The 26030-nt window shown below is 54.7% G+C and overlaps 1 protein-coding gene across 1 annotated transcript in view; it reads left to right on the forward strand.

Moving 5' to 3' along the window:
- The window catches only part of TMEM63C (transmembrane protein 63C), a 64818-nt gene extending 46363 nt beyond the window's left edge, over positions 1-18455 (forward strand). The window contains exons 10-25 of the mRNA XM_006086947.3: positions 19-127; positions 1431-1504; positions 2099-2179; positions 2294-2417; positions 3107-3240; positions 4586-4708; positions 5161-5314; positions 6940-7046; positions 7983-8069; positions 8599-8664; positions 10724-10886; positions 11085-11190; positions 11609-11776; positions 13481-13590; positions 14959-15027; positions 17477-18455. Coding sequence (XP_006087009.1) covers positions 19-127; positions 1431-1504; positions 2099-2179; positions 2294-2417; positions 3107-3240; positions 4586-4708; positions 5161-5314; positions 6940-7046; positions 7983-8069; positions 8599-8664; positions 10724-10886; positions 11085-11190; positions 11609-11776; positions 13481-13590; positions 14959-15027; positions 17477-17677 — 1876 coding nt within the window. The 3' untranslated portion in view covers positions 17678-18455. The remainder of the gene's footprint in view (positions 1-18; positions 128-1430; positions 1505-2098; positions 2180-2293; positions 2418-3106; positions 3241-4585; positions 4709-5160; positions 5315-6939; positions 7047-7982; positions 8070-8598; positions 8665-10723; positions 10887-11084; positions 11191-11608; positions 11777-13480; positions 13591-14958; positions 15028-17476) is intronic.
- The last annotated feature ends 7575 nt before the right edge of the window (positions 18456-26030 follow it).

Genomic DNA, 26030 nt, shown 5'->3' on the forward strand with positions numbered 1-26030 from the left:
GTGTCTTACCCCTGGCAGTAATAAGGTCCTGTGGCTGCACACCTCCTTTGCCTTCTTGTACTTCATCATCAACCTCCTCTTCATGGCTCATCACTGCTTAGGGTTTGTTCCCAGGAGGAACTCCAAGGTAAGTGAAAGGAGCTGCCAGAACTGCTCCCTCCCAGCTGGAGCCCCTCCCCAGCTGGACCTCCCCACTCCCGGCCTCAGAGGCTTCTCAGTGGGGCACATTCTGCCCCCTGTGGGGAGAAGTCTCTCCTTAGCCCTCTGAACTGCACAGCCTTCCCAGTCGTGAAACCACTGACTCACTTCCAAACTGGTTGGTAAATAGCTGCTCCCTGGCGCCTCCTACCCCTGCACCCTTGCTGCCCTGTCCCCTCTCTAGAGACCCCTGGACCTCCTCACCATCTGAAAACTCAAAAGTTAGGAAACCCCTAGCCCAGCAGGGCCCTGCATCCTAAGTGGCCAGTGTCCCCTGCTGAACCACTGGGTACTGTAAATATTTTCACTAGCCTGGCCCACTCCAACCATGCCCAACCTCCGTGGCCTTCCAGAGTCTTCCTAAATTCAGAAACCCCATGTCTTGCCCCTGTGTCTCCCCACTGTCTAGGTTTGGGTTACCCCTACCCCATCTCCCATGCAGACCCCGAGACAAGGATTTGAGTAGCATTGGTTTATTTGGGAGGTGATTCCCAGGAAAGACCACTGGACCCTGGGGGGGGGGGCAGGAAGGGGGGAGGGCAGTGGGACTAGGAGGAAAGACCTCTGATAAAGGCGCTGGAAGGGGCAATTCACCACTGTGGGAGCCAGCCCCTAGTCCCATGAGAAACGCTGAGAATCGGCCCCTAATCCCATGGGAAACGCTGAGAATCGGAGTAGAGTGTGTGCCCTAGAGTTGCTGAAGCTAGTGGGGAGAATCGGGTGCACTTTCCCACCTACTCCCTGTCCATCGCTGGCTGAGGGCTGTGTTTGGGGCTTTAACTCTTCTCCACTCCTTGCTCTGCACGTGGGCTGGGCAAGCTGCCAAGGTCAGGAAAGAGGCCCCGTGTTTGAAGTGCTTGGGCGTCTTTGGGGTGTGAGGGGAGCGCCCAGGGGCTATGGGCAGGCACTGCAGGGGAGGGGTGTGCGAGTGGTGTGGCTCTGGTGGGGAAGGGAACCAGCTCAGAGGAACATCCCTGGCTCCTGCCCTCAGCCTTTCAAAGGTTCAATGGAGTGGAATCCGCTCCTTCGAGGCCATCCATCCTGATGAACTGATTGACTTGACCTCACCCCAGAACCCCAATCCACATACCCCTGAAAGAGCACCCCGAAGGTTCTGCCTGCCAGGCCTGGCAAGTAGCAGGCAGGCTCCAGGTGCTGCAGGCCCCCCAAAGCCCCAGACATCCAGGTCCCGCGTAAGCAGCCTTCCTTCTCCATGTACCCTCCCCACCTAGGTCACAAGGACACTGATGATCACCTATGTCCCCAGAGACATCCAAGACCCTGATATCATCATAAAGCACTTTCAGTAAGTGGGTTGGGTGGACGAACATGGACAGCCTCCTCCCAGGAACCCTGCCTGGATTCTTCTGTGGGTAGTGAGTCCGCACAGGAGGGTGAGGTGAGAGACACCCCAGGTGGTAGCTCACCCTGGACTGGGCTAAAGATCAGCCTTTCAGAATGGGGGAGTCCTAGAGCCACAGCAGGTCTTCTAAAGTCAGGGGTTCCCTGCATAGCATGGGTGTTGTGGGGGAGCTAGTTTTCCTTTCCCTCGTCACTCCAACTACGAGCCCAGGGCGTTCCTGGGCCACGGTCACCTAGGATAGGTCATCTTGGGGCATCTGTTGTCACCCAAGTGTCCAGCCCCAGGAGCTAACTATCTCTCCATGAGCAGCCATTCCAGCTCTGCCCCTGGGTCATCTGGGAAGGATGTGGCAAATCTCAGATTATAGGGATCAACCCCAAAGTTTGGCTTTAAGAGCAAGAGCTGGATTCTCCATCCAAGACCCAGGAACCATAGGCTGCTGAGCCCCCAGCTCTGTGGGCTGTAGCTCTGGGCCCAGGGTGGGGTGGCACATCCTCAGCTCCACAGCTGGCTCAGCATCCATGTTTGTGGCTGCAGCGAGGCCTATCCAGGGTGCGTAGTGACCAGAGTCCACTTCTGCTATAACGTCAGGACCCTCATTGACTTGGACGATCAAAGGTGAGGCTGCAGCAGGGGCGTCTGTCTCTGGGATGGGGGTAGAATGGGAGAGTGTGGCTCCGCTGGCCCCTGACTACAAGACCCTCCCGCTCCCCATTGCCTGCCGGCTGACAGGCGCCATGCGATGCGGGGCCGGCTCTACTACACAGCCAAGGCCAAGAGGCATGGGAGAGTGATGATCAGGATCCACCCCTGTTCCCGCTTGTGCTTTTGCAAATGTTGGACCTGCTTCAAAGAGGTAAGTGGCACGGGTATCCGGGGACACAACAGAGGAAGGGCTGGGGCCCCGGGTCTCCAGGCTCTGTCCAGGGCTCAGGAAGTGGCCCAGTCTGCACCCTCAGACCCCAGGCCCTTCCTTCCTCCCCACCCCTCCTGCCTCCCATGGAGAATGTAGAGGAGGGACCAGGGAGGCTTGCTTTGTCCCACTTCTAGTCTTGGATGGGAGGACCAGAGAGAAAACACTAGGCTGCAGTAGCCTGCCAGGCCTCGGGCTTTCGAAGAGATAGGACAGGAACACTTGAAGGCAGTGGGCTTCGTCTTATCACCCACCCATTGTGGCTGGAAGGCAGCCTCAAGACTCGAACACTTGCCTCAGGGCAGCACTGAGCTCCAGTCCAGAGAAAGAATCAACCCCCTTTCCTGAAAATGCTGCAAACATACTCTTTCACTCCTCTGGAGTCCACCCAAAATCCGAAACACCCCTAACCCCCAGCTGGGCCTCACTTTCCCCAGACCTAGAAGCAGGGAGCTAGTTTTAGAGTTGAAGCCTCTTCCTGTTCTAGTGTTGGGTGCTTTGAGCCCACCTGGGTCCTGAGCCAGGCTTCCCTGGGAGCTGGGAATGAACGGAGGCCTCGGGCCCACTGCCCTGTGTCCAGGCAAGGCCTTCCCGGAGCTCTGCCCCCAGCTCTGAGGGCCCCTCTCACCCAGGTAGACGCAGAGCAATATTACAGTGAGCTGGAGGAGCAGCTGACCGATGAATTCAACGCCGAGCTCAGCCGAGTTCCGCTGAAGCGTCTGGACCTGATCTTTGTCACCTTCCAGGACACCAGGATGACGACGCGGTGAGTGCCCCGTCCCAGGAGTGGGCCTCTGCTTCTCTGAAGCTACCTCCTTCCCTGAATTTCAGCCAAGGGGAGGAGGAGAGAGCCTCTCTCCAGTTTGCAATATCCTGCCCTCCCCAGCCCCCGCATATCCTCACAGGCAGCCTCCTGCCCAGAGCAGGGCCACACCCTTTCCCCCAGGGGCCAGCTCAGCTTGTCTCTGGTTACACCAGGTCCTGAGCGCCTCACTCCCCTATGTCCTTGCCGCAATGAGAGGGGTGGTCAGAGTAGCCTTTGAACTCTTGGTTCCTCTTCTGGGACAAGAACGATACCCATTTTCTCCCTCATCACTCATCATCCGCTCCTCACCACAAGTGACGGTCAGGGTAGAGAAGCCCAGCTTGCATTTCTCCTCTCCTGCTGCAGGCCTCCCCACTCCTGGCCTTCAGCCTCCTCTCTCCCGTACCCCAGCCTCTGGCAGCCCCACCTTAATAGGGAGTGGATTATGTCCACTCTAGAATGTTCTGGACGGATCCTTAGATCCTTAGGACTGGATCCAATAGGCGAGAGCCCCAGAATCAGTCTCTTGAGGGTCGTGGGGGCCCACCTCTCCCTGAGGAGCCTGATCATGGACAACACTGTCCTCGCCCACCCAGCCCTACAAAGGAGCAGTGGGATAGCCTAGCAATTAGTCACGAATAATTGTGTGCAACTTTGCAAATCTCAAATTTCTTTTCTGTCAAATTCGCTTATTTAGATCTTCCCTGTCCAGCTCCCAGAGGCTTAAGAAAGGATATATGTTCTAATTAGTGTGCGTGTCCTATGAAACACTGCGTCTACATAAGACTGTGCTGCTTATGTTCTGAGACATGGTTAATTACGGCGGAAGTGTGGAGGAGAAGGCCGAGATGGGGTCCTTTATGCGTGTGTCTTCAGGCACCTCAATTTAGTAATCTGTGCCATTGGGATTATGTTAATCACCAACAAGCACAGTGCTGGGCGCACAGAAAGAACTCCGTGATTGGCAGATATTGATATTTGGATGAGGGTGAAATTAGTGCCTCCCCTGTCAAGCTCTGAGAAGGAACATGTCTTGGTGGTATCTCTGCTGTCAAGGGGCCAAGACATTAACTGAGAGCCATGTGGTCCCCCCCCTTCCTGGGCAGTCCCTCCCTCTAACACCCCTTTCCTCCAGCGACTAGACCTCAGGATCTGCCCACCTCTAAGGGCCTGGGAGACAGGGCCTGGGAGACATAGCCAAGGCTTCAAGAGGCCCCAGGAAGTGTATGAGCCCCCAACCCCCCAAGCTCGTCATCTTCACCCCTAGACTTCTGTCTCCTTCCGTCTCCTTCCCCCATCTCGGCAGCATCCTAAAGGACTACAAGTTCGTCCAGTGTGGGGTGCTCCCCCAGCAGTCCTCGGTGACCACCATCATCAAATCCCACCGCTGGAGGGTTGCCTTTGCCCCACACCCCAAAGACATTATTTGGTAAGCCCCCTCTTCCACCCCCTCCCCTTTGAGACTGAAGAAGGCAACAGGCAACGGGCAACAGGACGGAAGATGAATCGGGCCCACTTTGTTGCCCATTTACGGCCCCCTCTGGGCTGGGCCATATCCTCTCCTGAGGACCCCAGCCTCTGCCACCCCCAAGCCCACCCCACCACAAGTGAGGATGGCACCAACTCCCGGGGGAAAGGTTTTTCCTGCAGAGAGAACTCATCTATTTTTTTGGCTCACCTGTGTGATATATTGAGAGCTTTTACAAAGGGTGTGATTGAGGGAAAGGTCCAGAGCCAGTGGCATGCAGGACTAGGTCCAAGGGGCTGAATGAGACCAGGGCAGCCTGGCCCACAGCTGGCATGCAGGAAATGACATGTGGGCTCTGTCGCAGGGCTGGGACCTGGGGTCCTAAGTGCACCTCTTTCATCCATCCCTCCCAGGAAACACCTGTCTGTCCGCCGCTTCAATTGGTGGATCCGCTTCATCGTAATCAACACCCTCCTCTTCTTCCTCTTCTTCTTCCTCACCACTCCCGCCATCATCATCAACACCATCGACATGTATAACGTCACCCGCCCCCTCGAGAAGCTGCAGGTACCTCCTCTGCTCAGGCCGGCCTGGGGCGCCAGGGGGGTGAAGGAAGAACGTAGAGGAGGATGGAATGGGGGGCCCACGGGGGCATGGATCCAGAGCCCATGCACCAACACTTTGGTGGAGGTGGCATCAGGGTAAATGGTGGCATGGAGTTTCCTTTGTTCTAAAGGGGACGGATACTCGTTGCTGCCCATCTTAGGGACTGGGACTGAGAGGCAAAGGGAGAGTGGGGGAGCTGCAGAGAGGTTCTGGGGTGAGTTTGGAGGAAAAGGATGGTCTAGTCCAGTGGTTCTCAACCTTCCTAATGCCGTGACCCTTTAATGCAGTTCATCATGTTGTGGTGACCCCCAATTTCATTATTACAAATTGAACTAATTAAAGCATAGTGATTAATCACAAAAACAATATGTAATTATATGTGTTTTCCGATGGTCTTAGGCGACCCCTGTGAAAGGGTCGTTCGACCCCCAAAGGGGTCGCGACCCACAGGTTGAGAACCGCTGGTCTAGTCAATCGTGGGCTCAGAGAGCTTCTTTAGATCCACCATCCAGGCCTAGCGGTGCAGAAGGGGCAGCAAAAGGCATGGCAGGCGCGGCAGCTCTGGTCCCCCCACGTTCTAGAGCGGGGCCCGTGTTTGGGGGATAGGGTTGAGGGTGGGGAGAGTGCGGTAAGCTCCAGCACAGCCTTCTGGTAGAAGGAACACCCCAGATCTGTGTTGGGTCCCTCACTTCCAAGATGGGAGTGCTGGGCCCACAGGAGCCATTCCTGAGTCAGAAGATGCTCCATACTGACAGGGGGTCCAGGATCCAAACTGGCCCATTCCACATTCTATAGCCTCAGGCTGTTTTCACGGGCCTAGAAGGCCTCTTTTCAGATTATCCTCACCCCTATTCCAGCATCACACACGCGTTCTCTCTCTCTCTCTCTCTCTCTCTCTCTCTCTCTCGCTCTCTCTCTCTCTCTTACTTGGGCCCTCCTTTGTCATCTTCACGATAGGCTCCAGGCAGGAGCTCCACAGCTCTCCCTGGGGATTCGTTATATATATTATTGATCTCAGAGAGGAATGGAGAGGGAGCGAGAGAGAACCATCCATGATGAGAATCACCGATCTGCTGCCTCCTGCACACCCCACACCAGGAATCGAGCCCGCAACCCGGGCATGTGTCTTGACCTGGAATTGACCTGGATGACCTCCTGGTTCATCCACTGAGCCACGCAGGCTGGCCTCCCTGGGAATTCTTTATTCACATCCTCCCCCTTTTTGCCACTTCTCACACAGCATCCCATTAAACACAGTGTCATCTCCCTGAGGTATGAGACATGAGTGACAGCAGCTGGTTCTGGTCCAGGCTGCCCCTCCAGCAACCTTAGCATAGAAGGTCTATGCCCCTTGGATGCCACTTGACCTTAGGGTGGGAGCCTCTGTGCCACCAGCCAGGCCGACCCCTGGCCAGGAAGGCAAGTGAGAAGGGCCAGGCCCACTGTGCAGCTCAGGGAAACCAGACCTGCGCTGGGGCCAAGCTGGAGAAGAGGCCAGGTGTGCGGGAGAAGGCAGAGGAGGCCTGGAAGGAGAAGGGGCCTTCTTGCACTGATGTCTCTCTCCCTCTCCTGCCCCGCCCCTGCAGAGCCCGATCATAACCCAGTTCTTCCCCTCCCTGATGCTCTGGGCCTTTACAGTGATATTGCCTCTGATCGTCTTCTTCTCTGTCTTCCTGGAGGCCCACTGGACCAGGTGAGCTGGGGCCTCCTCTCCAAGACCTGTTCTTCCCAGCCCTTCCCCTGTCCTCCCCCCACCACCCACTAACCTGGTGCTCTGTCCTCCCATCTGGCCTAAGAAATGGAATTGGATACCCAAAGCCATCCCAAAAGGGTAAGAGGAGGGCTGCATCATCTCTGGGTGTCTGGCCTCAGGGATGCTGAGACAGGGCCACTGTATAAGAGATGTGGGGCCAAAACCAGGTGTCCTTGGGCGAGAGCTTCCAGCTGTGCACTGAGGGGGTGGAGCTGTGGGCAGAGAGGAGAGAGCAGGACTGGTTTGGAGAATGTCCAGAAGGCTGCTATGGCCAGCGCAGAGGAGCCCGTGAATTCAAACTGACTGTGGACCCATCTAGCCCATACGGGGCCCACATGTTAAGCAATCAGGAACCATTTCCCATGGGTGAGCCCTAGTAGTTCTATGGTGGCTAATTGGATGCAAAGTATTTATTATATCCTGGGCAGGTGGACCTGCTCTGGTCTGAGGGCTACGTGGGTCTCAAAAGTTATTTCCTGCACCAACGTTCCTACCACCCTCCCGGCAGCAAGCCAGGAGGTTTGTCCTAACAAATCCTTCCTGGTGTCTCCTATGGCCAAGAGCAGGGCTTGTGTTGATCATTAAAACGCCAAAGGTATTTTGAATATCATTGGTAATGTCCCTTTAACTATGTGGCACAGATGCCTCCCCTTCCTGTGCCCAGGTTAGATAGCACTAGTTGATCATGCGATGCTTTCCTGCTGCTGCCAGGCACAGCACGCCTCACAGTCCTCCATGGAGAAGGCATTGGTATGCGCTAGTAAATCAATTTTCTAGGCCAGGTAGCGGTCTCTCTCTCTGTCTCTTCATTCTGTAGTTTTAAGCCTTTGGTTCTTATCACATCTCACTCACTGATGAATCTCTGTTCCCTTCCAGATCAAATCAGAACCTGGTCATCGTGTATAAGTGCTACATCTTTCTCGTGTTCATGGTGATCATTCTGCCCTCTATGGGACTGACCAGGTATCTCACCTCTCATTATTTCTCCTTTCTCAGTCAGGCTCAGCCTAGCGTTGGAACCTCCTCTTTCGGATACTGTCGGTCTACCTGTAGTTGCTGCAAATCCATTCCTCGATTGGCAGTCCAGGGGGCTTGTCATGAGCCTAGCATGTCCCAGGTATCATGCTAACTCTAAGGTGTCAGCCATGAACGCTGCCCTCACAGAGCTTACCATCGAGCTGGGGTGACAAGTCATGCCTACCAGCTAACTGAAAGCCAAACTGGGGACCACGCAGTAGAAATTCAGAAGGAGAGAGCACTATGGGAGAAATGGCTGTGGGAGAAATTTTGCTAAAGGAGGTGGCCTTGAGCTGAAAGGCCAAGGGCTAGGGGCAGGATGGCCCAACATCAGGAAGGAAGAGAGGCAGCTAGAACATTAGGGTTCAAGACTCTTTGGGACTTGGGAAAGGGAAGTCAGTCCAAGAAGAATTGAACCTAAGGCCTTAGTTCATAAATTCATTAACTAAAGGGCCTGCCTTGTTCTTGCTTCTAGTTTGGATGTCTTTTTCCGCTGGCTCTTTGACATCTACTACCTGGAGGAGGCCTCCATCAGGTTCCAGTGAGTACGCGAGTGCATGTTGCAGGTGCACTCCCAGTGTGCACTGGGGCTCTGTGGGTTCGCACCAGGATGTGGATGTGTGCACCCTTTACTTGTTCACACAGGGAGAGACGAATGCACGCAGGCACCTCATTAGGCAGCCTCTTAACCTTTCCTGTGCTGTGGGCTCCCAGGGCAATCTGGTAAAGCCAGGGCCCCTTCTCTGAATTTTTTGAAATAATTGTAGATTCATAGGAAATTGTCCCTCCCCCCCAAAGTGCCCTGTGTTCCCTTCACCCAGGGTCTCGCAATGGTAATATCTTGCATGACTCTAGCACAATATCATACCCAGGAAATTGACATTGAAACAACTCACAGAGCTTATTCAGGTTTGGCCCGTTTTACAAATACTCCAAGTAGATGTCTTCAAATACACAACATACCTGGGTTACAAAGAATAGCAACTGCACTGAAGTCTAGTTATCAAGTAATTTAAAAATCAAACTTGTAACACGATCTTTGTAACACATTTAATGGCAGGACAATGCGTTTGAAATGTAGGCAAGCTAACGTTACGCTTTATTGTCTTAGAGGCATCAGTGTGAACGCTGATGCGACTCAGCTGGAAGAAGAATATTAAATGGGGTTGGGGGAGATCTCTGACAAGGCAACAGGCAGGTCGCGTTGGACCTCCAGCCAATTTCAATTTTATGTTTTATTTCTAAGATCGCCAATGTTGAAAAGCCCAATTTTCAAAGACGTAATGTTGCAAATGACACCCACGCTACCATAGCTCGCTCTGTAGAGCAAGCACCAGAATTCTCCAAGGTTTCTGTACTTTCTGCAAACCCTAATTGCAATCAGTTGTAAGCGTTTTCCCAAGATGAATGAGTTCATCTTTGGCTATTTTACGTCTTGAACACGGTTTATGTATGAGAAAGAAAAGCACTGGGAGTTCATGCCAACTCTGATGCCACGGAAGTACAGCTTCAGAAGGAGTTCTGAACTATGCCCAGGGCTCACTGACTTCTCTCTTCAAGGAAGGCGACAGAACTGTGTAGATGGGGACACCAGTGTGAGACCAGGCAGCTTGGCCATTAGGTGGCTGAATGACTCCTAGTAGAAGTTGGCTAGTTATCTCAAATACACGTCGGCAGAGAGGAAATTTTCCATCGGGCAGGGTCTAGTGGCATGCCGGATAACTCACATCGTTTTGAAGTGGGGATCAGCACAGATGATACTGTAAGATGTCAGCAATGACTGCAGCATCATATAAAACAAGGTGATTTCAGTGGCTGACAGACCCACAGCCATGGCTGACATGGCGGTGGTTCTTTGCTCACATTCTTAATGGGAGGAAATGCTAAATTGCAGTTAGAAGTTAGTGGAAATAAAGATGTAATTTTTCTCCATTTAATGTAATTTTATTGATTTCAGAGAGGAAGGGAGAGGGAGAGGGAGAGAGAGAGAGAAACATCAATGACGAGAGAGAATCATTAATCGGTTGCCTCCTGCACGCCCCCTACTGGGGATCGAGCCAGCAACCTAGGTATGTGCCCTTGATCGGAACGGAACCTGTGACCCTTCAGTCCACAGGCCGACACTCTATCCACCAAGCCAAACCGGCTAGGGCTATTTTTTCCCCACTTAAAGCCACAGAAACTCCCACCTCCCCCTCAAATTCTACTTGTGGACTCTCCTGGGTGTGTGGGTCCAGGACAAACAGCCTGCTTTAGATAAAGCCAGCACATGTATCTCCCAACATATCCACATTTTATGGACACCATCCCCATCCCTGCTCCAAAGGGCCCTTGCTAACTTAAACAGGGCTGGGAACACATGTGTAGGAAACTAGTTCTCCCCAGCTTGACAAGGCAACAGGCAGGTCATGTTGGACGTCCAGCCAATTTCGATTTTGTTTTTTATGTTTAGGTTTACAAACGCTGAGAGTCCCAGTTTTCAAATATATAATCCCCACCCCTTTGGTTCCTTTCTTCGCTCACTCTCCTCCTCCCGCTCACACCTCTGCCTTTCTCTCTCCCCTGGCTCTGCTGCTGTCTCCCACCCTCGCCATGCCCAGGTGTGTGTTCCTGCCGGACAATGGCGCCTTCTTCATCAACTACGTGATTACATCAGCTCTACTTGGCACGGGCATGGAGCTGTTGCGCCCGGGGTCCCTCTTCCTGTACACCACCCGCCTCTTCTTCTCCCAGTCGGAGCCAGCGAGAGTCCACATCAGGAAGGTGAGGGCCAGCTCTCCCCCAAGCACAGCCCTCAGAGTGGCCCTTGGGAGGGTGTCAGGACGGGGGCCTCCTGGAAGCCCCGAGTGTGGGGGGCGTGGTGGGAGGGGTGCTTCTTGGGCTTGGAAGGCAGGATCCCAGACTGATAAGGAGCCCCAGGAGCAGCCGGGCCACCTTCGGTGACTCCTGTTTCCTGCCCAGGACCAGGCCATGGAGTTCCAGTACGGGCGTGAGTACGCGTGGATGTTAAACGTCTTCAGTGTGGTGGTGGCGTACAGCATCACCTGCCCCATCATTGTCCCTTTCGGTGAGTCACACCCAGGGCTGCACACCCTCAGTCTGGAAAGAGGAGGAGTCGAGCCCCACAACATCAGGCCACGCTCAGGAACAGGAGGAAACCTGGGGTGGGATGGCCTGTCAGCTGGGCAGGGGTGTCAGGGCCAGGGCCAGGTCAGGAGGTGGAGGTGGCACGGCTATTGACATAGGACGTTTGTTAAGTGAATGCATGAGTGAATGACTCTTCACCGAGTTGGCAGAATAGGTTCTGGGGCTCACAGGAAGATGCTGGTTCCAGAGGTTGGCACCACGGGGCTGCCACAGCCTGTCCTTGGCCCTTGCTGCTCTGACTTCTCAGTTGTGTGTGGGCCTTGGGATAGCATGAGCCCCGATGTGGAGGGGAGGGGGGTGGGACAGCCACTGAGTGTGGCTCTGTTTTCCGGCCCCAGGGCTGCTGTACCTGTGCATGAAGCACATCACGGACCGCTATAACATGTACTACTCCTACGTGCCCACCAAGCTCAACGAGCAGATCCACATGGCCGGCGTCAACCAGGCCATCTTCGCGCCGCTGCTGGGTCTGTTCTGGATGCTCTTCTTCTCCATCCTACGATTAGGTCGGTACCAGGCCTGCCCAGCTACTCCACCTCTGCCTGCCCTGCTCCCCTCCCCACAGCTCTGCTAGAACAGAAAAGGCGAGAGGAGCAGGCACTGCTCATTGAGCATAGTTAAGCCCAGTGGCTTCTCGAGGCCTCAGGGCTTCTAGGAGAGCCTTTAAGATAAGGGGAGGGCTTGGACCTCCGCCATCCAAATCCTTTGCATTTTGGTTTACCACCCTCAGGGAAGAAACATCTTATTCCTTCATTCTCACTCAGGGCTGGCAGAAAATAAGATATTAGCTCTCAGGCTCAGTTCCCATGACATTCCCTCTGGGACCCTAGATGATGGCTGGTCTTATGAGTTGCCCAAAACCTGGAGGAGGATTCCGAGTCTGCCCCCCCGGCAGCCAGCTTTTGCCTCCTCTTGGCTCCACGCAGCTGCTGTCCCTGTTCCCACGGGCCAGAGACTGGAAATCCGCTCTGAGGCAAGAAGGGTCACGCTGACCTCCTCTCCTCCTTCCTCCTCGTGCCCCATACTGTTTTCTGCCTCCCCAGACACGGGCCTTCCCTCGGGGACACTTGCCCTTCACCGTCTCAGTGGCACGGAGAAGGGAGAATCACAAACATGGGTCCTTCCTCCCCCGCCTCCGTGGCATCTGTAAACACGCAGCTCTCAGTCACCCCCAGTTTCATATCCCCCTCGCCTTCTCCTGCCACCTCGCAGATTTCACTTTTATCATGCCTTTTTCTAAGTAGGAAGGACTGCATGTTTATGATCAAAATCAGAAAGGTCATCATTTGAATCCTCTGGAGCCTGAGGGCAGCTGCTCCCAGGCCTCATTCTGTGCACATGTGTTTGGTTTATTTTCGGGGGGGGGGGGGGGGGGGGAGGGCAAAGTGGGAGGGAGTTTATAGATTTATTGCTGCTTTTTGAAATTTCAAAATTCTCTTTATAACATTCAGTCCTGTATCCCAAGTTTCTTCACTGAACATTATGTTCTGAGCAACCTCCTGTGTTATTAAAATACTATTTGAGCTCATGCCTCTTACTGGCTGCATTAAACCAGCAGTTTTTAGTCAGTTCTCCGTTGTTGGAGATCCGTGCTGTTTACCATTTTTTGCTATTATAAACACATAAGTATAAGCACTATGCAGTAGTGACGTAAAGACTGATCTTTAATGTTTACCTAGTTACTAATTGCTACCCTAAAAAAGTTACCAAATAGCACCAAGCGAAACATAGATGACTTTTACTTATTTTACTTTTGTGTGTTTTTTTTATAAATAGTTCCCTTTTAAAAATTTATTTTAAATAGAGAGAGGGAGGGAGAAGGAAAGAGAGAAAGAAACATCGATGTGAGAAACATGGATCGGGTGCCTCCCGCAGGTGCTCCTACTGGGGCTCAAACCTGCAACCTTTCGGTGCATGGGACGATGCCCCAACCAACTGAGCCACACCAGCCAGGGCAACAGAAGTGACTTTTGAGTTCTGGGTTGCTTTTCAGAGCCCTTAGCACAGATTACCGTGCGTGCGCACTTGGAAAGGGCTCACAGGAAAGGTGTGGGTCACAGACTGTAAGTGGGGGCAGTGGCACAAACGAGTAACTCCAAGGTACTTCCCAGGGACTGTGAGAGAGGAGGTGACTGACAGGCGGAGAGGGACATGTTTAATGGGCACAGCTCCGTTCCTCAAGCACCAACCCCTTTTCTTCTCCTTGGCAGGTTCATTCCACAGCATCACCATCTTCTCCCTCGCCTCCCTTATCGTTTCCATGGTAATCGCCTTCCTGGGCACTCTTATAGGGAGGCTTCCGAGGGCAGAAAACTATGAGGTGAGTTGCCAGCCTGCCTTTCCTTCACTGGTTCTCCCCAGCCCCTGGGGGACAGAGCCCTAGGATACCCTCCTATGGGGTGCACAAACTCAGTGTGTGTGTGTGTGTGTGTGTGTGTGTGTGTGTGTGTCCCTTGCACTGCTCCCCTCACAGGGTGGGATATTTAGAAGACAGTTGTCCTCTCCCCTTCTCCCCTCTGACACCTCCTCCCAACAGCAGGCCTCTGGCCCATCCCTGCTACAGTGCGAGCTGCTCAGCACTGAGCCGGGAGCACCACCCCAGGGGCTGGCGAGCTAAAAGAAGATGGAGCAAAGCAGAAGGGCAGGGGTAGTGAAGGACAGTGGCCTGGGGACGAGGCAGTCATCACTTTTAGGAGTTCCACCATATTGGCCTTGAGGGTGTCTGGAGGGGCACCTGCTCTCTGGGCCCCATGACTCCTTCCGCGCTCTGCCAGTGGGGCCCAGCCTAGTCAGTAGAGCAGGGAGCCAACCCCTGCCCACTGAGGGCCCTGCCAGCAACGCTGTGCGCTCTCAGCAGCATTTCCCAAAGGCAGGCATCTGTGTGAGCACTGGAAGGACTTCCAGTGGGCCCTGACATGCTTTCTCGTGGTTACACGTTTATTTTTCTGTGGGTCCCTATTTATTTCTTCTTCCGCTTATAGCAACTGACACAAGTTTTCTGTTTATACTAGTGAAGTGTTCCCTTTTAAAATGCACTTATGTAACGAAAAGAAGTAAGTTGATCTGAAGCACTGGCACCGGCGGAGTCCGAGGAGGGAGCCTCTGGGAAGAGGAGCCTCTTGCTTCTAGTGGATCTGCCGTATCTGGGACCCTGGGCACAAGCCCTCACTGCCCTCCCTTCCTGGCCCCCTCCTCCATCCCCTGGCCCGAGTGCCAGGCTAGCGAGTGACACCTCTGCCTCTGTCTTCCCAATACAACGATGCCACGTGATCGTGTTGTCCGAGTGTCCCCTCTGGAGAAGGAAGGTGGCAGGGGACCTAGACCATAGTGGTTTAGGATGCGTTCCAGCTACAGGGGGAAATTCTCGGGGGGAGAAGAGAGATTTGAAATAAAGGCATTTCCTAGACTCAAAGCAGAATCATCTTTGAACCCCGATCCCAAACCTACGTTCTTCCCCCAGTGTGGCCCTTGGGAATGGCGCGTCCTGGAGGGTCGCCCTAGCATCCCAGTCGCCTCTCTGTTCCCCTGGCTTCAGCGGGGCTGCAGGTCTGGGAAAGCAGATCAGTTGAGTTCAAAGGGAGCAATGGGCCCGGGTCCAGGGCCAGGCTCCTCTGGACGTGGGGAGGGAGAGGGCAAAGGGCAGATGCCCCCATTCTGTGACCCTCCACGTTTCTCCCCACTGCTGCAGCCGGAGGAGGAGATGGAGACCGTGTTTGACATGGAGCCAAGCAGCACCTCCTCCACGCCCACCTCCCTTGTGAGTCAATGCCTTCTCCCCGGGGGACAGGTCAGAAGGGGATGCCTAGAGGGGGGCTACTCCAGTGGCACTGTGGGGGCACCAGCATTTAGTGCCCGCCCTGGGTATTGGGGTGGAGACGGGCCCCCCTCCCTGGGCTCCCTCCTCTGATGCAGCAGGATTTGGCCCAGGTCCAAATGCTGCCGTGGCCCTGGCTGAAGAGCAGGGAAGATGGAAGAGGCATGTTTAACTCAACAATCTCTAGAAGAAATTCAAAGAGGAAGATAGAGGTCAGGGTGAACTCGGACACATCCACAGAGAGCTCAGTCGTGTAGACGCAGGGACGTGCTGGGGCTCGGCCTCAGGAGCGAAGGCTGCCTCCAAGGGCACAGGTGCGCAGACAGAGCTACAGGGAGCTATTGCAGGTCTGGACGGAATGGTAAGGCCGGGGCAGCGCCAGATGAGCGGGCCCATCGGCATGTGAAGAGATGAGGCCGGACTCAGAGTGCAGGGGTCCAGCAGGCTGGGCATTGGCTCCCACACGGTGGCTCAGCCTAGAGGGGCATGAGCACTCACCCACCTCCCAGCCACAAGTATGGATGCAGGGCCACTGAGGCCAAAGCCCGAGCACCTTGAAGGAACACTGAAGAGGGCACTCAGGGAAGGCTTCCCGGAGGAGGAGGGGAGATCTAATCTCACTCCCGGGATGGGAGTCAGGGTTGGCAGGTGGAATAGGGTGTGGGGGAAGAGCATTCGAGGAAGAGGATCAGCCTATGCAAAGGCCTGGAAGAGACGATCGGGAACATGTGGGGAACCGAAGACAGCCTGATGGAAACTCAGAGTGGGCGGCAGGGCCCGGTGGAGAGCAGGCTCTTTAGTCCGGGCAGAGCAGGTGACGTGCAGGCGCGCCCGTGCTGGACGTGCGCACCCCGGTGCGCAGAACTCCTCCATTCTCGCTCTCGCTCTTTATGATAAACCCACACAGTAAGGGTTTTTAGCCTCATTTTACAGATGGGAAAACTGAGGCTCAAAAAGGCCAATGAATTTAGACCCCAGGGTGCTACAAGGCAGGGAAATGCAGAGCAAAGATTGAGCCAGGTCTGACTCTAAAGCATGAGCTTAAAAATAAAAATTACCGGAATTGATTTTTCTAATCTTTCGTCATTGCAACAGTGGTATATGCAGATATTAAGGGGGAAAACAGCTAAGCAAAAATAAGAAAACAAAAAGCCCATATTTTCACCACCCAGAGATGAGCACTGATACCTAAGTTATAATCTTCCATATATAAAATTTTTGCTAAAGTGAAATAATACTGTACACCGATAGATAACTCATGTTTTCGTTAACGATCTCCATCTTTCCATATAAATTTTTACCTCTTCAAATACTCAGTCCATGTTCAAATTGTCCCCCATGGTCCAGAAATATCTTTCACAGCTTGTCCAAAAGAATCCATTCTCTGTGCCCCATTAATCCGGCCCTTATGCATGTCCCTTTAATTCTAGCACCTTCCCTTTTTAATGCTCGTTGGAAAAACCAAGCCAGGAGTCCTGCAGAATGTCCCACCTTCTGGGTTTTTCTGTTTCTTACAGCAAATTCCACTGTCTCCTGTACTTCCTAAAAACTAGAAGTTAGTTCCAAAGGCTTGATAGATGCCAGTTCGACACTAGGTGCCAGACCACACTCCAGGCAGCTCTGTGCCTCACACCAGATGCGTCATGTCCCTTTTACTCCCATTCATGGTGCTGAGGTGACTCCCTGATCAGGGGTGACCGCTGGCTTCTTCTATTGTTCGGCTACAATTTCCCCACTTACCGCCAACAGGTCATCTGTGGGGTTTGCTTTGGCGTTAAGCAGATGTCTAGACTCTTCTGTAGGGAAATTGTTCCCGCATCAGCGAGGGCTGCTTGGTTTTACTGAAATGAATTCCTACAGGAAAGGCTTAATTGTATCCCATAATTCCCTACTTTTAAAATAAGGAGTTGGTTTGAAAGCTGTTCCAAGTGCTACCCCTAGTACTTCCTGTGTGTCTTCCTGGGTTTGACAACAGTCTCGGTTTCAAATCCTGATTCCCAACCAATGACCCAGCCTGAGGCAGTTGTGGATGCGCCTTTGAAATTGTATTAGAAAGTCACTAGCTCAGGAACGGGGGAAGGGTCTCCCCAGACCGCAGCACAGGCCAGCCTACTGGCATCTCCCCCCGGGTCCGGCCTGACCCGGCACCCAGAATGAATGGCACAGGCGCTGGAGGAACAATGCACTGACTAGGCCTGGGAGCTTGTAGATGCCCATTAAATGACCAAGAGCAACTGGGCAGAGGGATGGCCAGGACTTGGGCAGCTGGTGAAGAAGGACCGTGGCTCCAGGGGCCAGAGGCTCTGGGGGTAGGGCGTAAGGTAAAGGGTGTGTCCAGGATCTTGCCCCGAATGTGACCTCACTTCGATCTCCCCCTCTCTGTCCTGAGCAGCTGTATGTGGCCACCGTGCTGCAAGAGCCAGAGATGAACCTGACCCCAGCCTCTTCGCCCGCCCAGCACACCTACGGCACCATGAACAGAGCGCCAGACGAGGGAGAAGAGGAGAGTGGTGTGAGGGGCTTTGCGAGGGAGCTGGACTCGGCCCAGTTCCAGGAAGGCCTGGAATTGGAGGGCCCGAGCCAGTACCACTGACCAGGACCCGAGACCTCGCCCTGGCAGCTCCAGCTGGGAGTGGCAGCCAGGGGAGGGCCAGGCCGGGGGAGGCAGAGGGCAGCCCGGACCTCCCCGCGACTTCCTGCAGACTTCGGAAAGGCCTGAGGAAGACGTCTGCCCATCTGGCCATTGGCCACGTGGAGGCCCCGGCCTGCTGACCAGCTAGAATGGGAGGTGCTGGGCAGTGCACAGGGACCCCAGGATGAGGTAGAGGACACAGGCAAGGGCCATGCCTTGGGAGAGGTGGCTGAAGCCCTGGACACAGAGCCGGAAGGCTCGGGACCTTCCTGGGGTCAAGATGGAGAGACGTGTGCATAAGGGAAGAGGCGGAAAGAAGCCCGCTGACGACTCCCTGGGGTCTTCGCTGCCCTGCCAAGGAGCTTCTGCTGCTGCTCCCACCCACCCTGCCCCACTCCCGGCCCCTCCCTCTGAAGAAGCAAAGGTACGTGTGCTGGGCCTCGTGGACAAGACAGAGACCACCTCACCCCGGCTTCCTCCCCTGCAGGGGGTTCTGTAAAGAGGACATTTCTGCCTCCACCGGGCAAGGGGCAGCTGAGACCCAAGACTAGAGAGAAGGCGACTGACGCCCTCCTGTTCCTCTGCCCCCGACAGAAGTCCCCGGGGCAGCAGGGCAGAGACCCTCCCCTTTCTATTCCTGTAAGAGTCGCTGGGACACGATCACTCAGGACTCATTAAACAGGACCTGTGTGCATTTTGATAAAGGCAAACCTCGGCTGTTACTCTGAGGGGGGAGGGGCAGAGGCAGAATTCACGGAGTGGGGGTCTTCTCCCAACACGTCAGGGGATGGGAAACCAGGCACAGCTCCCCAAGCCCCAGGGCCTAATCAGAGGACCCCACAGGCCAAGGAGGTGGCCCCTGAGAACTGCTCCTGCCTCATGCCCACCTCAGCGCCTGGGCCCCGTGTGGCTGAGGTGGGCAGCAGCTTGGGGTAAGGAGCCCTTGCTTCAAACCGAAGGCCCTGGCCACTCCCCGCCCTCCAGGTAAGACCTTGCCTCTGTTCTTGAACTGAAGACTCAAGTGGTCTCCAGGGTGGTCCTGGCTATGACACTGCTGAGGCCCGGCACGGAGTGGGTTGGGGTGGGGCTGTGACCTCCCGAGAAGCCCCTTCTGGCAGAGGAAGGTGCCTCCCAGAGCTGCCACCTCCTGAGGCCTGGAGCCAAATCCTGAGCAGAACCAGTGCTGGGGACACCCAGGACCTTTGCCCCAGGCAGGGGGTGCAGGCCTCTGCCTCCGGGGACAGGTCTCCATCAGGACTACCAGGCGGCCCAGCAGATGCGCACACAGAGAAGGGCCAGCGGGGCCTCCGTGGACCAGGACAAGCCAAGTCGAATGGCGTCTGCATGCTCTAGAGCTCCTTCCTCCAAAGGCCAGGGCCCCTGCAGCCAACCTGCTGAAGGTGGGCCCCGGGGCCCCTTGCTGGGTCCCAGGCTCATGGGTGACCCTGAACGATGTCCTTGCTTCATCCTTGCCCACATCCCAGCTCCAGAAGTTTCAAGCTTCACCCAGAGATTCTCCTTGGCCCAGACTTTGGCTTGAGGGATCTTTCCAGAGAGCTTGAGTCTGCTAGGGAGGAGGCAAGCTTCCCCCTCCTACTCCAGCTCGGAAAAGGAGGGAATTATACCCAGTCAGTCCCTCATAACCCCAGGCCCCCTCCCCCGAGCATTCCACCAGCCACCAGAGCATAGGTCCTTTCCAGAGCAGGGTGGTCAGGGCCCCAGCAGAGAGCTCCAGGCACTGCCTGCCCCCCAGAGTGGTTTTTTGTGTTGTTGGGTTTTTTTGGGGGGGGCAGGTCCTGCCAAAAGCTGGCCTGTGGGCTCGCCTTCACTGGGCACCGACCTCTCCTCTCTCCTCCCCTGCCCACCTGGCAGCCTGTGGAAGCTGCATATGCAAAGGGTCACAGCAGATGATAGGGCAGTATGTCCGGAGGCGGGGCTTCCCTCTCTGAATTGGGGTCAAGTGCAGACTGGTTCTGAGAGAAGGCCATGCGAATGTTAGGAAAGTTCTGGAGTCCTCACTTCGCTAGCCTTCCTGGAGACCCAGGGCAACTAGCAAGGCCCCACTACAGCTGCTCAACCCCCTCCATCACTGTGCGGGGCGTGGGTGTGCTTTGGCTCCTGACCCCCCACATCCAGGCACCCCCCACCCCCCCCCCCCGCAGCTTGGTCTCAGCCTGCTCCTGCCTCACGCATTGGCCTCCACCTACCCCACTGGCCCACTTCCCAGCTGTCCCGCCCCTATCTGTCCACCGAAGCACCCCTCTCAGACCTGACCCATTCTGGAGGGAGCTGCCTCCAGGGTGGGGGACCCGGTATAGAGCCTTCAAGAAGTGCCCCCTCAGCCTAGAGCAGCTCCACGCCTGCCCCTTCCTCAGACGCTCCTGGAAGCCAAGTGCCTATCAGCAGCATTGCCACCTCTGGGGACCCACGTGAGGGGTATGACTTTCCTTGGCCACCACCACTGAAGGAATGTGCCAGAATGCCGAACCTTCTTGTTATCAATGCTGTGACCGTGCCTTGAATAAACAGTCCTCCCAACCTCTGCTGCCTGTGCCTCTGCCTCTGCCCCCTCCCCCCGCCCCCCACCCCCAAACGGCTTCCCTCCACCTGGAAGGGATGAGCTCACGGGGATGGAGCACCACACCTTCATGGCTCTGGCCCCTGGGGACCCCCTCCCCCTGAGGCCTTTGGTGGCCCCTGTCCTCCCAGGCAAGGCCTGACAAGTGCGCCTGGTCTGCTGGAGAAATGGGACATGAACCTGCCCATTCTTTCTGCTGGGGTCCCCTGAGAGCTCCCTGAGCAATAAAGAACTCTGCTCTGTGACCTACCCAGCAAGCCCTCCGCAGCCTCCCTGGGCAGCAGGGGCCCCGGGGTGAGTGCTGGGCCCTGAGAGCCTGTTGGCCAGACTAGAAACCGGATGTGACACACGATGAGGATTTCAGATGGAAGCCCCCAGAAAGCGAGGCAGGAGGGCTCGGGTCTGCACCTGGGGTGGGGAGTGGGGGGGGGGGTGCAGGGGGGGGGGCAGGAGGAGGTGGAGGAGAGGTTGAGTATTAGGTGTGTGGGCTGGCAGGTCAGGCCTGAATGGGCTAAGAAAGACCCTCTAGCCAGTGCTAGTTCTGTCTGCTGTTGTACCAAGGAAAAGAGGAGAAAAGTGTCCTGCCCTGGGCCGTGCGTCCTGGCCGAGGACACCAGGGTTCTGGCCTTCCTCTCGCCGCTTGATGACCCTGGGATGGTCATCTCATCCAGGAAGGAGGGGCAGGAGGCAGGAGGCTGGCTGCTCTGCCTCATGACTGAACACAGCAGGTCCAGCCGGGGACCGAGGCAGCCTCCCGGGCGGGCACAGGGCTGTCCCCCGGCCTCCCTGGACCCTCTCCTGCACCTGTCAGTCCGCCAGTGGGCCTGGGCTCACAGCCCCTCACGGCAGGGCCCATGCCCTTGACCCTTCTCCCCTCAGAGCCATCTTTTCCACGTCAATCAGATGCAATGCACGAGGGCTGCCTCAGGGGACGGAGAAGTATGACGGCCACCTGGCTGCCTGGGAACGGGTGGGGCTGACGGCTGCTGTGGGAACAAGGGCCTTCTCCTGGGACCCGTGAACTCCCACCCCAACAGCTGCCTCTCAGGGTCTCCTTCCAGGGGCCGGCAGGCTCAGGGTCCCCCCTGCCGCCCCAGGCCGTTCCTTGGTCCAGCAGACCTCTCAGGGGACTCTGCTCAGGCAGAGACAGACGTAGAAAGACAAGCTGGAGAGGGAGGCTGTGGTCCCTCACGCGCTAAGTCCTGAAGGGAGAGTGGGGTCGGTCAGTCTCCTCTGTCCTCAGCAGCTGTGAAGACGGGAGGCCTGGAAGGTGGGGCTGGGCAGGGGGTGGGACTCGGGGACAGGTCAAGAGGGAGGCCCAGGACACTGGGTTGGTGGCTTCTGCCTAAGAGGGCCCTGGAGCTCCACGGGGCTGGGAAGGAGGCAGGAGAGCCTGGGCTCCGGGAGGCCCTCCAGGGCCAGCACTCTCCCAAAGCCGGGCGGGGGGGGGGGGACTCAGGTCCATCCAGTGACCTCCATGCGGGCCCATCTCCAGGTGTCTCAGCCCGCTCCGTGGCAGGCATGGGGGATCCTGTTTGTGGGAAGGCGGTCCACAGGTTTTCTCGGCAGAGGATGTTTCCTGGACACTTGACTATCCCCCAGCCTTGACAACCAGCCCGGCCCCTCTCAAGCCGCCAAAGCTGGGCTCTCCATCCTGGCTGCAAGTGAGCCTCCTGGAGATTTCAACAACCCCAGGTCCAGGACAAACTGAACTTTCTGAGGTGGGGCCTGGGCACGCCTAGTTTACACAAGCCCCCCAGGTGACTCCTGTGCCGGGAGAATTGAGTCCCTGGAATGGGGGAAGCTGGTCTCAGCACCTCACACTGTGTCTCACCTGGGGAGGGTGTGGCCCTGCAGCCTGGAAATAATTACAGCCCTCAGGCCGGGAACCCTCCTGCACTCTGCCTCCAGGGAGTACCTAGTAGGTAATCAAAGGTTAGGCCCAAACAAACGTTTGCTCTCCGGCTTATGAGGGATTAGTACCCAGCACAACTCCTCTGTAATCTTACTTTGCAGTAAGTACTACTGTGTGGGCCACACCCACACACCAGGCCTCAGGGGCACTTCTGGCTACCTCTTCCCTACCCTCCAAACGCAGAGCTCCAAGTGGCCGAACTGAACTGTCAGCCTTCCCTTTTCAAATGCAACCAATTATCAGCACAATAAATGTATATAGTGGAGCCTAGTCAGTTTGGCTCAGTGGATAGAGCTTTGGCCTGTGGACCAAAGGGTCCCAGGTTCAATTCCGGTTAAGGGCAAGTACATTGGTTGCAGGCTCCTCCCTGCCAACAGGAGGCAACCACTCTATGTGTTTCTCTCACCTCGATGTTTCTCTCTGTCTTTCCTTCTCTCTTCCACTCTCTCTAAAAATCAATGGAGCCCTAACTGGTTTGGTTCAGTGGATAGAGCATCGCCCGAGCGTCGACCTGGGGACTGAAGGGTCCCAGATTCGAATCCGGTCAAGGGCATGTACCTCGGTTGCGGGCACATCCCCAGTAGGGGGTGTGCAAGAGGCAGCTGATCCATGTTTCTCTCTCATTGATATTTCTAACTTTCTCTCTCCCTTCCTCTCTGTAAAAAATCAATAAAATATTTTTTTTAATTTAAAAAAAATAAAAATCAATGGAAAAATATCCTCGGGTGAGGATTAAAAAAAGGAATTTATATAGTGGGTGTCAGGTAGGGATAAGTGCTTTGGAGAGAAAACAAAGCAGGGGAGGGGGAGGGGAGTGAGTGAAGAGGGAGGATCCGGGCCGAGCTCCTTGGGAGTGAGGTGTGATGTGGGCACATAGGGCTGCACCCAGGGGACAGATCTGGAGCATCCGAGGACGGGTGGGCTGCTCTGACCAGCATGGATGGTGTTTAAGGCAGCGATCGGCTGAGCCCTCGGTGGGAGCAAGTGGAGGTCAGGGGAGATCCAAGGGAGCGGGAGGAGAATTCAAAAGGAAGACTGAGCAGGAGGAGTGGAGTGGCAGCGAGGAAGGAAGAAAACCAGGAGAGCCTGTGTCCCTAGAGCCAGGAAAAGGAAGGAACTCAAAAAGGAAGGAGGGAGCCCCGGCTCTAGTGTGAAGGAAAACCCCTATTCTGTAAAACTACTGTTTGGAATTCTCTGCTATTCTTTGGACGGCCTCTTATTCTGAAAAAATAACTTTGCTTTCTAGCCTGCTTGAATAGTGGGGGAGATAAACTTAGCTGTCTGACCTTGTAGGCCAGAGACTAGATACACCCAATGCCATGCCAGGTGCATTTTTTAATTGGATAGAACTATATAGTTTTCAAGGCCGCCGCCAGCAAGCACACAAAGGGCTGGCTCTTCTATAAAAAGGGAAGTTCTACTTGTAACTTTGCTTAGATTTGGATTCATTTCCCTAGGCCCGCCGCGGTGAATAAAGTGTAACTCCAAACTCTCAGAGCGTTGTTTGGTTCTGGTCCGGTTTTTCTGTAACACTAGCACACTTGACAGTAAACTCAGGGCACAGAAGAATGAGTTCAAAGGTGCCATGGAGAAGCACCAGCCAAGTTAGAATGCTGGACAGGCCGTTAGGCAAACAAGCTGGTTTCTCCCACAAATCAAAGGTATGGGGGATGGGAGAGAGGCTGTAGAGCAGTGGTTCTCAACCGTGGCTGCACATTAGAATCACCTGGGAATCTTTTTAAAATCCTGATTTCTGGGCCTCAACCTCCGGAAATTCTGTTTCTTTGTTACTAATGTTGTGGCCCCACCCCATAACAAAGAAACAGAATTTCCGGAGGATGAGGCCCAGAACTCAAGATTTTAAAAAGATTTCCAGGTGAATCTAATGTGCAGCCAAGGTTGAGAACCACTGCTGTAGAGAATGAAAGGTTTGACACAACCAGATGCAATCGGTGGCCCTTGGTTGCACTTGAGTTGAACAAACCAGCTGCAGAAAGACATCAGGGGATTTCAAATATGCACCAGGCATTAGGTGAGGTTGAGGAGGGTCTGTTCATCTGGGTAGTGTGCTGATGGAATGGGTTAAGAGATGAACAACGTATCAGCTAGAAGTTCATATGGAAGACCCTACTGGTGAAAGACCAGGAAGGTGGGATTTGCTTTAAGACTCTCCAGCCAAATAAAAGGGGTGGGGAGCTCTTGAGCGCTCACCACTGATGCTGGGTGAAGGGTACATGGGATTCATGAGGCTCTGATTTTTGTGTATGTGAACATTTTTCCATAATAAAACGTTTAAAAATAAAGGAAAGAGTGATCAACTCTTCCCAGTGCTGCTGAGCAGAAGAGTAAGATGAGGACATGACCTCATGAACTTCCCAGGAGACATGACCCTGAATTTCCCAGGATAAAGGTTGTTGGTGACCTTGACCGGAACAGATTAGGGTGGGGATGAAAGCCTGGTTGAAATAGATTCCCATTTGCTCATACAAGTGAGGAAATGAAAAACTGCCAAGAAAGACAACTCTTTTAAGGAGTTTTGCTACAAAGGAAGTAACAGGGTGGGAGCTGGGGAGAGAAGAGGGGTGTAGGGCGAGGCAGTTCTTTGCATAAGATGGGACACGTGAATGGATAAACTGAGGAGGGCCCTAACCATTTTGGCTCGGTGGATAGAGCGTCGGCCTGCGGCCTGCGGACTGAAGGGTCCAAGGTTCAATTCCAGTCAAGGGCATGTACCTGGGTTGCGGGCACATCCCCAGTAGGGGGTATGCAGGAGGCAGCTGATCAGTGTTTCTCTCTCATCGATGTTTCTGACTATTCCTCTCCCTTCCTCTTTGTAAAAAATCAATAAAATATATTTTTTTAAAAAACTGAGGAGGAATACAGGAGAGGGAGAGGGGATTACAGGGCTAAGAGAGGGAAGGAACTACTCCCCCCCCACACACACACACACATACACATGCACGCACACACACATGCATGCACACGTGCACAAGCAGAAGGGTAGCCTTTAGGACAGGAGGAAAGCAATCATGCTTGGGATGGCTCAAGACACAGGTCAGAGGAGAGTGCTTGGTCTTGCCGAAGCCAGGTCACCCCGGTCACCTGAGTGGGTGTCAAACACTCGGGAACCGTGGGCCTGAGTCTAAGCTGTTACCAGATCTCACGGTGGAAGAGGCCCTCTCTCCGTGGAGCGTGGGATTTGAGGAAAAAATGCTTTCGGTGCCACAGTGGGAAAAGCATTCCTAACATGCTCCAGACCCACTGTCTGCAGTCACCCCTCCTGCCAGGCCTGGCCACCTGAGCCCGGCTGGGAGCTGGGAGTCTGCTGGCACCAGCCACATGGTCTTGGCTGAGAAAACCGAAGCCTCAGGGTGAGGACAGTGGCCCGGGTACAGCCCTTGCAGCCACTCACAGCCCAGCTCTAGGACCCCACACCTTGGAGGCCAGGAGCATGTCGGGGGTTAACCCCAAACCTGTTGATATGATACCTACTCCTTTTTTATTGAATTTATTGGGGTGACAGTTCACAAAACCATATGGGCTTCAAGTGTACAACTCAACAAAACATCATCTGCACACATTGCATCGTGCAGTCAACTCCCCAAATAAAGTCTCTTTTTGTCCCAATCACACACACACACACACACACACACACACACACACACACGCTTTTGCCCACCTCCCCTCCCCTATACTCCTGGCTATCACCATACTGTTGTCTGTGTCTATGTCATATTTGCTTAATCACTTCATCTTCTTTCATCCAGCCTCCAGTTCCCCTCCTGTCTGAAAGCTATCAGCCTGTTTCATGTATCCATGCC

The sequence above is a fragment of the Myotis lucifugus genome, unplaced genomic scaffold, assembly GCF_000147115.1.
Source record: "Myotis lucifugus unplaced genomic scaffold, Myoluc2.0 scaffold_34, whole genome shotgun sequence".
In the NCBI taxonomy this organism is placed as follows: domain Eukaryota; kingdom Metazoa; phylum Chordata; class Mammalia; order Chiroptera; family Vespertilionidae; genus Myotis; species Myotis lucifugus.